We start from the raw sequence: 13,733 nt of genomic DNA on the forward strand, positions 1-13,733 counted from the left end.
TGATTGAATGAGAAGATTCTGTAACAAAGTTGGACTGCCTTGAAATTATCAAATTGTGAGTGTTTATTCTGTACTTCAAGTTATTAAAGAAAGTTGTTCAAAAAACTAGAGTCTGGCAGATAACACTAAGGTTACAGAAGTAAGGTTTAACTGAATGTGAATCTCAGACAAATGCCAACCTAACTCAGTGAGTTTAGCAGTGCTTGGCCATTTTGAGGAGTCTCTGCTTTACTGTAAAAACCTGAGGAAGTTTCAGTGAAAGTCTGTGGTAAAGACTTCTCAAACAATTAAGTTGTGAGCACAAATCAGCTGTGTGCACCAATTTGCATGAACAACTTAAGGTGTTATATAAAGAATTTGGGGTAAATGGATAAATTATCCATTTAAAAATAAGCAAATGTGACTTACATGATTTCTTGTAAATTCATGTGAGTTGTCCATTAAAGTCACACTTTTGTCTATGACTGAAAGTCCAATTAGTGAGTTTGATTCAGTAGCACTGAGAGTAAGTAAAACTTTTTCAGATGGCATGGACTTCTCTTTACTCCAAGATAAGGAAACCTGTAAACAAAGAAATATAGATGAAGTAAGTGTGCATTGTTTCAGAAATACTAAACAGGTAACAGATGAAGAGGATAATTTTGTAACAGACCACCTAATGCATTTAATTAGACCAATTTTTCAAGGAACTGTATGTGCATACTGTATTTCCCCGCATATAGGCTGCCCCTCTGCATAGGCCACACCCATGTATAGGCTGCAGAAAAGGGCGACTTATGTTTAAAAAAACAGAAGATTAGCTGCCCCATGGTATTAGCCACGGCTTATCTTCCGGTGCCTCTCCTGCCTTTTTCAATCAACCCCCCCAGTACCTCCTTCATTTTATCGACCCTTAAGCATACACATCCAGGGTGGGTGGGAGGGGGGAGGGTTTTGTATTGGAATTTCATCGGGGAATATATGGAGGTTTCCTGTAGGTAGGTACTTTTTCTGATTATTTGATGGGGGGAATGGTTGTACATTAATGTCTGTAAGTTAATGTGCATTTTGTGTAAACTTATGTATATTGAAATTGTTTGTTTGCACTATTGTAGTTTGGAAATTTAATAAAGATTTACAAGAAAAAAAACCCTCACTGGACGGCGGACAGCTCAAATCTCCAGCGGCGCAGAGCAGCCGTGATCTCTTCGGCATCTAGCCTGTTCCCACACCGCCTGCTGAATGGCCAACGTCAGCTCTCATGGGACTCATGCAAACTGACATCAGGATAGGGTTATAGAAATCTAAGACTGAATTTCCCTTTTGCACTGGCTGCTCTCTGGATCTACCCATTAAGATTTCCACCACATAGTCCCCATGTTCACTCACAATCTATTACTGCTATCCTTAGGTGATGTGTACTGTGGACGGCATGTGTCTCAGAAGACACAGCATTTGACGTGCAATTACGAGTAGAAGGGTGGAGATTGTGTGACACAGGTGAATCAGATTGTCAATTCTCTGCCGCAGTACAAAAGCTTGATCCTAAGAGAGCTCCTATGAAATCTAGCATCTGAGATGGGCGCAGATGTGACTTTTGGTAGTTGATGGCAAAACCTAGGAGCTCCAATAGATGAACTGTTGGGGGAGGGAATGAGGTCTGGAGGAGAGGAAGCATACAGGAGGCTGAAAGAAGGGAAGAAATATTGGATGCACAGTCAGAAGAATAAAGTGTAATCAGAGACTCATGAAATCACCAGACGACAAAGGTAGGAAAAATGTTTATTTTCAATTTAGTGATCAAAATGTGTCCGTTTTGAGAATTTTTATCTGCTGTCTATATTTTTCACTATGGCCCCCTTTTACTAAACCGCAAAAGTGATTTTTAGCGTAGGGAGCCTATGAGTATCGAGAGCTGTGCAGAGCATTCAGCGCAGATCCCTGCGCTAAAAACTGCTATCGCGGTTTAGTAAAAAGGGAGAGGGTATATTTGTCTATTTTTTGTATAGTTGTTACTGAGGTGACATTGCATAAAGTCAGCTGCCTTGACCTCTTTGAAAACCTGCGGAATATAAATGATAATTAACATTTTCTCTGCGTACAGTGTGCTTTGTGTTTTTTAAAATTTTATTGTTGGTAGATCATTTTGACTTGGTCATTTTAAAAGTAGCTCACAAGGCCAGAAAGTGTGGGCACCCCTGGTCTACAATGACACCCAGATCTTTTTCTTGGGCGCTAACCACCAAGGTGGACCCTAGCATCTGGTTATTCTCTCCAAAGTGCATCACTTTGCATCTGCCCACATTAAATTTCATCTGTCATTTGGATTCCCAGTCTTCCAATTTCCTAAGGTCTGCCTGCAATTTTTCATAGTGCTAGTTGGTTCTTTAATGTTTTAGCTTTCTTAAGTATGCTTTTAGGGTTATTTTTATGCATGATTTAATAGCAGATTCACTTTTGCATTTTGTGAGACTGGTACCATTTAGTCCTTGGAATAGTAGTTTGATATGAGCTTGTCTATAAGTTACACATTGCTCAGATGCCGCTATATCTATGCTTACCTATTAGAGATAGCTAGTAATGCACAAATTTATGTATACTTTTCAAGGGATGTATGACCATAACAATGAAAGTAGAGACAGCTTTAACTTTTTAGCTATCCTCCAAACAACCAGTTACTGGCGGTTCACTTGTTAGGGGTCAAGCCTTGAAAAAGCTGTTCATGCGAAACATGTCAACGCCAGAGACCACTAAGCTTTAAGCTAAGTATTTGTTAAGCACTTACTTATAACAAAAAGTAAAGTAAATTAATGAAAACAGAATATAGTAGTAAAATTATGCTCTTGAAATGAGTTTAAACTACAGATCCAGTGACGAATAGACACTTAAAGCTTAGGGCAAACACAACTGGATTTTCTGTTCCTGACAGAAACATGGCTGGTCTCTGACACAGATGCTATCATGAAAGAAATCCTACCAACAGGGATACAAAATACTCCCACTATCAAGAAGTTGGAAAAAAGGAGGTGGCCTAGCGATTATACTAAAAGAACCCTTTAACTACATTAAGACAGATTCCAAAACTTCAGAAAACCAGAAATACTAACTTGTAAAATCACTAACGCTCAATTAGAAGATCCACTGACAACAACTCTATTCTACATCCCGCCCAAAAAGTGGTCAAGCGTCAGAGAAGAATTCTTTGAATTCCTAACCGTTAACACCCTAAAAGGCCCGTACAATCTACTACTAGGGGACATAAACATTCACTTAGAACAAAAGGGAAAGCCAGAAGTAACCGAAATTACTAACTATGTCACTCAACTTCCCTATTCCACACACAGAGATAACCCATGAAAAAGGCCACAAACTTGACATAGTTACCTTCTCTCAAAAAGAAATCCTAGACCCCAAAATACAATATCATACAGGGTCCTGGGGCAAAAACAGAATTCTCAGCCGAAACACAAAAGCAAAAACATGAAAGCAATAACCAGCCAAAGTACTATAAACCCAACTGAATTCTGGGCTCACTATGAGCTTCGCCCTATAGCCAATGAAATACAGGAATGGAAAAAGTTCAGTAAAGAACTCTTAGACCAAATAGCTCCTTACCAAACATACAAAAAGAAAGATAGAGCACAAAATGAATGGTTTGACTCAGAATTACTAACCAATAAACAGGAACTAAGAAAGCTTGAGAGAATCTGGAAAAAATCGAACAAAGAAACAGATAAGACAACCTGGAAACAAAAAATAAAAACATACAAAAATATGATCAGAGAAAACGCACAAAACACTATGCATAAAAAATAGGTACAGAAAAAATAAACAGCAAAGAATTGTTCAAACTAGTAAAAACACTAACAGACACAACAAGATTCCTGAAAAATGACAATGAGAGCACCCCATCTGCCCAAGCCCTAGCCAACTTTTTTAAAACCAAAATCATAGACCTAAGAGCAACTCTACCCTCACCCACAAATGCTATTCTCCACTATCTCGAACCTCACGACCAGAATACCAGAGTAGACATGAGCTGGGACCACTTCGAATTCCCAAATTGGCATCAATTCCTAAATTTATTCAACAAATACAGCAAATCAAACTGCCTACTTGACAAATGTCCCCCAAAAATCATGACAACTGCCCCATCAGAATTCAAAATGGAACTATTCACTTGTCTAACAACAGCCCTTACAAACAGAACACTAAACAAAGACATAGGTCACATACTGATTACACCAATTCCCAAAGATCAGAAAACCTCTACAGCACTAACATCCAACTACAGACCCATAGCAAGCATTCCCCTTTTCACAAAACTACAGGAAGGATTGGTCAACCTCCAACTGGTAAACTACCTAGACAAATTTAACATCCTCAGCGAACATCAATCAGATTTCAGGAAAGGATATAGCACAGAAACGGTCATAGCCTCCATACTAAACTACCTCTATGATCTCTTCAGCAAATGCAAAAGTGCACTGATCCTGCAATCAGACCTCAGCAGTGCATTTGGCCTAATAGACCACAAAATCATGCTACTGTGCCTTGAAGCAATGGGAATCTTGGGAAAGGTAAAGAAATGGTTCCAAGAATTCCTAACAAATAGATCCTACAGAGTATGCAGCAATGGAAATCACTCCAACCCATGGAATAACCCGTCAGGGGTACCCCAAGGCTTCCTTCTATCACCTACATTATTCAACATTTACATAGCATCCTTAGGTCACCGACTACAAAAATTAAACTTAAAACACTACATATATGCAGATGATATATCCTTCTTAATCCCCTTAAATGACATCTCAACTGAAATTATAGACATCCTTTCACACACAATGAGAGAAATCGAAAAATGGACCACCAACTTCAAACTGAAACTAAACACAGAGAAAACAAAAGTATTCTTGGCAAGCCCCAACAACAAAATAACGAGAACATCATTAAAATAAACAGCCACGAATATCCGATTTCCAAAACCATAAAAATTCTGGGTATCCCACTAGACATGCACTTGACCATGGCTGACCACACAAACTTAACAGTGAAGAAATGCTTTTATACACTATGGAAGCTAAGGCCGATTAAAAAATACTTTGACACAACATCCTTCAGGTTACTGGTGCAATCGCTGATCCTATCCACCCTGGACTACTGCAACATCGTCTACAAAAAACAATTTTAAAAAACTGAGTACAAAACACTGCAGTTCGCTTAATCTTCGGACTGAAAAAACAAGACCACATTAGCCCATACTACAAAAAACTGCATTGGCTACTAATGGAAGCGCGAATACAGTTCAAATTTGCTTGCATCTGCTTCAAACAAATCTGAGGCCTAGCCCCTTCCTACCTGCAAACACACTTTACTCTACACAACCCCACACGAACAACCAGAAACAAAAACATCTTCACCTATCCTAAAATTACTGGCTGCAAATATAAATCCTACCTTGACAGAACCTTCATGTTCCAAGCTAACAGACAACAATCCTGGTTGGGAAACTACATAAATAAAACCAGACAGACCTACAATGCATTCCGAAAATCTATCAAAACCACTCTTTGACAAATTCATCACCTAAACAGACCAATCCGCGCTCACTATGCTTTTTCCCCCTACAAACCCGAAGCAATCTTCAGGCAATTCCTACCCCTCTCACTTTCCCTCCCCCTTTCAACCCCTCTTAAATTCCCTCCTCTATAGCCCTTTTCTTCTGTAACATTCTCCTCTTGCATTTGTAATTCGCTGAATGTCCAGCCTTCTTTCGATGTGAACCGCCTAGAAGTCGTCTAACTATGGCGGATTAGAAAAAAAAAATAAAGTTATAAATAAAGTATTGAGCCCTAAGTGGTGTCACTGAGGATCTGTAAAACTGCTACAAGAGTTGTTTGGAGGATAGCTAAAAAGTTAAAGCTGTCTCTACTTTCATTCATACCTATTAGAGATATGCATGTACCGTAGTTACAGAACAGCACTTAAGTGACATACTGGCATGTACTGTATGTGCATATATACACATCTACATGATGTATGCTAGTATTTTAAATATTTTTTGTATATTAATTTAGGCACCATCTTTAGAGAATTACCTCAATTGTTTCCTAATTTACATAAACTTGTTTTGCATTCCTCACTTGATTTGTGTAATCTTTCATAAAACTTTCTATTCTGCTAGTCTTGCCAGTCCTAATTTTCTTCTATTTTCTTTCACACTCACTCATAAAACTTTTTGTTTCTCTCACAATGCTAATGTAAACCAAGCTACCTCTTATTTTGTTCTTACCAGTTCTTCTTTCTTCGGTGCAAACATATACAAATTTCATGCGTATCTTCATCTTTTAAACTGATATTTCTGTCATGCCCACTGACTCTAAATACTATTATGGTCCAGATCTTTAACATTCCTTATCCATTTAGACACCAATTTCACAATATTTTCCTTCAACATTTAAAATTACCTTATTATAATGGCATTATTTGGATATTAATATACCATATAACTAATTTACTGGTTTGTGCAGATAAGGACAGAGTCCGCAGGAATGAAACAGAAATGGGGACAGAGCTCAAGGGAATTTATTTTATTTATTTAGGATTTTAGCCCGCCCTCCCCAGGAGCCCAGAACGTTTAACAGAGGTACATTCACAATATATTGGAGGCATAGGATTAAGGGTACATTCACAATATACTGGAAAATTGCAGCAAGGGTTACAAAGGTACATTCACAACTAGGCAGAAGACTTTAGGAGACCATGGTAGGTGTGTGAGCAGTTCAAGTTATAGAGGTACAATTGAATGTACTGGAGGCATATAAAGATACATTCACAATGATTTGGAGGCACTGGATTGGGTTACATTCATCATATATTCGAGGCAAAGGATTCAGGGAAACAACAGTACAGTCTCAGCTAACTGGAGATAGGAGACTAGGGGACTTTTGGGGGTGTTGGAAAGGTACCTGTACAGAATAGTATGCCACAATCAACAATGAGTCTTAGATGGTCGGTTTCAGTTATAGACCGCTATAGTCTGGTCTTTAAGGTCTCAGGGCAGATATGCGCTGGCTTGAGAACAGAATGTTTTTTATTGCTTTTCAGAAGGCTATCTATAGCTTGAATGTCCGGAGGAAGCTGATTCCACAGTTTTGTCAAACTATGTGAGAAGGATCGTTTCCGAGAGGTTTCTAGTTGGCATTCCAGCTGCGATCTGAGTTGTCTGATCGGGTGATAGATGGGGAATTTTTCAGCTATATAATGGGGGGTCATGTCATGGAAGCACTTAAAGGCAAAGGTCAATTGTTTGAATATGGCCTGCTTACCTACCAGTCGACTTCATTCAGTGCTGGGGTAATGATATCGAAAGAACCAAAGTTTTTCAGTAGCCTGACTGTGGCATTCTGGACTCTTTGTAATCAATGTTGTTCCTTCATAGGAAGGCCGACATACAAGCTGTTACAGTAGTCCAGGCAAGATACCTCATAGTGCCCAGCTTTCGCATCAATAATTGACCACTGAGAAAATGAGTGTGGACAAGTCTGATCTTCATCTGGAGTGTTATTTCTTTGCCTTTGAATGCTTTGACATTGAAGAGTGACCAAGTGCTTTTCTGCGGAGTATTTCCTCCCTGCTAGTTGCTTTTTGGGTTTTGTATATGAATTTTTTAATATTATGCGTACCCATTGGCATGTGATTCAGTTGCATGATTGTTTCCCTTCCTTTTTGGTGATTGCATATACAAGTGGGCTTATTTTGGGTGAGAGAGTACAACTTCAGAGATATGGAATTAAAAGGATATCATATCGGAAGGGGTTTCATAGGAATTGTGGGAAATGCCAATGGTGTGACAAACAGTAGAGAGTGATGAGTGGAGCAATCCAAGAACTGGACAATCCTTTGGGATTAAATTTATGACAAATTGTGAATGTGATTTATTTGATTGTCCATGTAGATTAATGTATGTAGATGGAACAAGATGTCCAATTAAAGTTCGTTTGAATAAAATCAAGGATTAACTCAAAAAATTTACAGGCACCCTTAGTGCAAATTGGGTGAAGGATTTATAGTGGAGAATTATAGATCAGATACAAGTTTGGAGGGTGGGTGGAAATCTAGAGAAATTATTACAATTTTAAAGAACAGCGTTGAATTCATAGGCTGAAAATGGTGACACCTAGTGGGCTAAATACCAAATTACAATTGTCTTCTTTGCTTTAGATTCATGTGCTTCTGTAATGGAGGAGTAATCAGCTGATAGGTTGTTTAAAAAGGAAGAATGTGCATCAGTCATTTTATGCTCAGAGAGAAAAAGGGGTATGAATGGCATCTGTGACAGCACAAAAGATAAAAATGTAAAACAAATTTTGGGCAATCTATATATATAAAATCGGAGGTATGTATGTGTGTATGTGTGTGTGTATGTGTGTATGTGCCACGATCACGCAAAAACGGCTTGACCGATTTGAACGAAACTTGGTATGCAGATCCCTCACTACCTGGGATGATATGTTCTGGGGGTCTCGCAGCCCACCTGCACACGTGGGCGGAGCTACAAACAGAAAATCTGATTTCACCCATTCATTTCAATGGAAAAAATGTAAAAAGCTGCCAACGCAAAAACGGCTTGCCCAATTTGAACGAAACTTGCTATGCTGATCCCTCACTACCTGGGGTGATATGTTCTGGGGGTCTCGCGACCCACCTGCACACGTGGGCGGAGCTACAAACAGAAAATCAGATTTCACCCATTCATGTCAATGGAAAAAATGTAAAAAGCTGTGGGACCGATTTGAACGAAACTTGGTATGCAGATCCCTCACTACCTGGGGTGATATGTTCTGGGGGTCTCGTGGCCCACCTGCATACGTGGGCGGAGCTACAAACAGAAAATCTGATTTCACCCATTCAAGTCAATGGTAAAAATGTAAAAAGCTGTGGGACTGATTTGAACGAAACTTGATATGCAGATCCCTCACTACCTGGGGTGATATGTTCTGGGGGTCTCGCGGCCCACCTGCACAAGTGGGCGGAGCTACAAACAGAAAATCAGATTTCACCCATTCAAGTCAATGGAAAAAATGTAAAAAGCTGTGGGACCGATTTGAACGAAACTTGGTATGCAGATCCCTCACTACCTGGGGTGATATGTTCTGGGGGTCTCGCGGCCCACCTGCACACATGGGCGGAGCTACAAACAGAAAATCTGATTTCACCCATTCAAGTCAATGGGAAAAATGTAAAAAGCTGTGGGACCGATTTGAACGAAACTTGATATGCAGATCCCTCACTACCTGGGGTGATATGTTCTGGGGGTCTCGCGGCCCACCTGCACACGTGGGTGGAGCTACAAACAGAAAATCAGATTTCACCCATTCATGTCAATGGAAAAAATGTAAAAAGCTGCCATTCTCACAGTAATTCCAACTACCTGGGGTGATATGTTCTGGGGGTCTCGCGGCCCACCTGCACACGTGGGCGGAGCTACAAACAGAACATCAGATTTCACCCATTCATGTCAATGGAAAAAATGTAAAAAGCTGCCATTCTCACAGTAATTCCAACTACCTGGGGTGATATGTTCTGGGGGTCTCGCGGCCCACCTGCACACGTGGGCGGAGCTACAAACAGAACATCAGATTTCACCCATTCATGTCAATGGAAAAAAAGTAAAACGCTTCCATTCTCACAGTAATTCAAAAACGGCTTGACCGATTTGAACGAAACTTGGTATGCAGATCCCTCACTACCTGGGGTGATATGTTCTGGGGGTCTCGCGGCCCACCTGCACACGTGGGCGGAGCTACAAACAGAACATCAGATTTCACCCATTCATGTCAATGGAAAAAATGTAAAAAGCTGCCATTCTCACAGTAATTCCAACTACCTGGGGTGATATGTCCTGGGGGTCTCGCGGCCCACCTGCACACGTGGGCGGAGCTACAAACAGAACATCAGATTTCACCCATTCATGTCAATGGAAAAAATGTAAACAGCTGCCATTCTCACAGTAAATCTAAAACGGCTTGACCGATTTGAACGAAACTTGGTATGCAGATCCCTCACTAACTGGGTTGATATGTTCACCCAAGAATTTATATGTTCTTGCTCCTGGAGGTGAAACTAAAAATGTTGTTTATAATCAAGTTTTGTGTTAGTTGTATTGTATTCATTTTGTTAAATATTTCACATTATAATTTGAATATTGTACTTTTTATAAAGGTGTAAAAAAATAATTTCATTCACCACTATAAAGTATCTTTATTTGAATCCATTTACAGTGTTATTGCTATAATTAAATACCCGTGCAACGCCGGGGCATCAGCTAGTGATTTATAATAAAGACAACTTGGAAAATAACTTTTCAGCTAATGATTGTGAATTGGAGAGTATAACTTGAATTCTGGCATTTATGCTTGCATGTATATGTCAGTATTCCAGATACACACTATTATGTAAAATGGCACCCAAATGCAGTGGCACATAATTTGCAGATGGGTGTTCACATTGACGGAGTTTGAGCAGAACAAGGGCTGGGCACACATTTACATGCACAGATTATAGAATCTTCAGCAGTTCAGTCACAATTGTTTATACCAGTTCTATGGCTGGAGAAAGTGATTGTGCCTTCAATTTGGGTGCATTCTTGACAAGTTATTATAGTATTCTAAAAGGAAAAGTAAGTGGCTACTTTTCTTTCCAGATAGGTTTATGTTTATTAAAGCTTACTGTGCCACCTTTCATATTAAAGCTTACTATGCTGCCTTTCATAGTAGACACATCAAAGTAGTTTACAGGTTAAAATGAAAGTAATCAAAGCATAACATACCAACATAGCTGCATAATGGGGTCTCTAAGATGCAACCAATGTTCATATCAGCATAGAGTAAACATTGCTAATTTGTGGATGCTATCCTTTTCTGTTGTTCTATTATAATGTTTGAATGTTGATTAATAAAAATGAAGCTAAAAAAATGAAAGTAATCAAAAGAAACTCCAGCGATTTAATGGGTCAGATGACAGAAGAAAAAAGGAACAGTCGAAACAGCCTAAACTAGGTAAAGATTACTAAATAACCAAGAAATACAGACAAGCAGTTCTGAGAGCCATGAACCCCACTCTGCCTTAGAACTGCCAAACACATGAGTAAAAAAAAAAGAGTTTTTAAAGGTAGTCCAAGAAGTTTTTATAATAAGCTTCTAGTGAATGAAGTGTGTTCCAAAGCACTGTGGCTGTGTAGAAAAAGGCATTCTAGAGATGTAGTATCAAATAAATAAAGCAGAAGCAATCATTCTTCATCCATACAGGAATGCTCTTTTTTTTATTATTGCTGTTTCGTGGTTATAATTACAAAAAAAAACCAGTAGCTTTCAATTGTGTTAACTTGATAATAAGCCGGTAATTTTTTGTTTTAGATATATTGGCAGGAGATACATCTTTAGTACATCTTTCTACTTTCAGAGCCATAGTTTTTGGTCACTGGCGATTTTATACAAATTGATCCATTTACTTTGGCTTAGTTACTCACCTTGTTGTCAAAGACATGTTGTATGGGAAGATTTACCAGATCATTTATAATGTCACCATTATCAGAAATATAGTATACAATTATAGAGGCTACAGGTGTCCAGGAGCTTTCAGGAGTCAAGGTGAATGTTGTTGAAGTCTTTTTGCCTACAGTCACAATTCGTCCTCTGGATAGTACCTAAAATAATATGACTGCATTAGTGTAAATACAAAGCACTATGGGGCCCTTTTACAAAGCTGCATTAAGCAACTAATGTGGGGGTTTAGGTTTACCATGCAGTAGACAGGAGTGCAGAACAATGTAGTACCACTGGATGACTGCTAGGGGTCATGGTGGCTACCAGCACAGAGGAGCTTAGCTTCAGCCTGGGTACCCCCTACATCAGCATGGAGACCCCAGTTAAATACTAGAGTGAAGGGGGAGGGCACGTACTCAGGGGGCAGGGCTTAATTTTGAGGGTGCCCTAAGTTTGGACAGGAGGATCAGAAGAGTCAGTACTGTTGGGGAGAAGGAACAAGATGGTCAGCACTGTAGGGAGAGGGGATTTGGAAGAGTCAACACTACTGGGAAGGGGGATTGGGATGGTCAGAACTGTCAGAAGGAGAATTAAATAAGTCAGCACTGTTGGGGTGAGAGTTGAATACAGAATACCAGAAATGGAACTATCTATCTTGCCATATATGAGACAAAGACTGTAGAAGTCTGTCCGATATCAGGTTCACTTCCCCACAGCTCATAGTATCATTCTCCATCTGAATTTGTGATCTGCATGTTGTCTGTCTTCCTTCCTTCCTCTTTCTACACTCTCTCCATAATTCATAACTCTGAGCATATTATAGATAGCATCAGCCACATAATCCACTCTTGCTAGGATTAAAGTGGGGCAAACTGCCTCCTTCATGCCCAAATTCTGGCATAGCATTTTGTGGCAGGCTTGCTCTGGCCACTGTCTTAAGGCTAAAGCCAGCACCTCAAATTGTCTTTTGAGGACCAAATTCACTCTGCAAATTCCATGAGATACAATTTTGTCATCACCCTTGCCCCCATTAAGGGACTTTCTGGTGTGTCCCAATGCGCCATTATCATCCTGGTAATCTCTGGGTAAGAAGGGAAGTGGATTGTGACTGGGCAGTCAAGACCTGTGAGGACTCTAGATCCAACTGTAATAGCTTCAGCTAAATCCGAGGGTTTGAAAAGTCTTCACACTGTTGGATCCTCTTCCTGTTCTAGAGTTGCCACCGATTCCTGGCCATCTGCCCCAAACTGTGAAACAGATTCCTCCAAAGAGGATGTTTTTTTGGAGAACAATGGCAAAGTGTCTGACCCCAAATCATCCTAGTCCTTTTCTGACTGGACCTCTGGTACCTTGAGCACCACAGGCTTTGAGGGAGGGTGCCCTGAGCACCTCCCTGCTGACACCCTACAGGTGTTCATTTATATTTTTGGTAGGCAACATGCATCAAGGTCACAAAATCTGGGTCAAAGACCTGATCTGGATCCTCCATAAACCTCTGATGGTCTGAAATTTGCCTCCTCTTAGGAACAGTGCTTCCACATAGCAGCACTTCTTTGGAGAAGCATAGTCACCGTTTAGGGGCTCTAACAGTGTTTTGAAATCCATCTCTCGCGCTTTATGCAACTCATGACCCGCAGAAGGACCAGGAGGGGGCTATGCCCACAATGCCTACCCCCCTTGCGTGCTCTGTGGCACATGGTACATGGATGTTCCTCAGATACCCATCCAGAACAAACTTGGCACGAAATGGGATAAAACCGCCTGAGGAGTCTATTACAATTAATTTAAACCAAAACCAAGGTGTTTGGGAGGCTGAAAGAGGCTTTTAAAATAAAATCGGTAAATCTACTACTACTACTACTATTTATTATTTCTATAGCGCTGAAAGGTGTATGCAGCGCTGTACATTTTAACATACAATAGACAGTCCCAGCTCAGAAGAGCTTACAATATAATTTAGACAGGACATTTCAAGGTTGGGGAGATTATAGTGGGCATAGGTATCTGACAGTAGTGAATGGGACTTAAGAGTTTAAAGCAATTTCAAAAAATGTGGGCCTAAAACAGCCTGTGGGAGTAAAACTAACAGTTCAAAATCACTGAAAATAGAATTTTAGGAGATTGGGGACCCTTGGGATAACCACAGAAAACCTTAGTTTTGCCAATTTCTGATCCACCCCAATTTTCCCATAGATAGTAATGAGCTGT

General features: G+C 39.9%; 1 protein-coding gene across 2 annotated transcripts in view; it reads right to left on the reverse strand.

Moving 5' to 3' along the window:
* CD109 (CD109 molecule) overlaps positions 1 to 13,733 on the reverse strand; it is a 295,729-nt gene that overhangs the window by 176,096 nt on the left and 105,900 nt on the right. For both annotated transcript variants that reach the window (XM_033937865.1, XM_033937866.1), the window contains exons 14-15: positions 11,510 to 11,686; positions 409 to 561 (exon numbers count right to left, since the gene is read on the reverse strand). In XM_033937865.1, the coding sequence (XP_033793756.1) occupies positions 409 to 561; positions 11,510 to 11,686 (330 nt within the window). The remainder of the gene's footprint in view (positions 1 to 408; positions 562 to 11,509; positions 11,687 to 13,733) is intronic.

This window comes from Geotrypetes seraphini, chromosome 3 (genome assembly GCF_902459505.1).
Source record: "Geotrypetes seraphini chromosome 3, aGeoSer1.1, whole genome shotgun sequence".
Taxonomy (NCBI): Eukaryota; Metazoa; Chordata; class Amphibia; order Gymnophiona; family Dermophiidae; genus Geotrypetes; species Geotrypetes seraphini.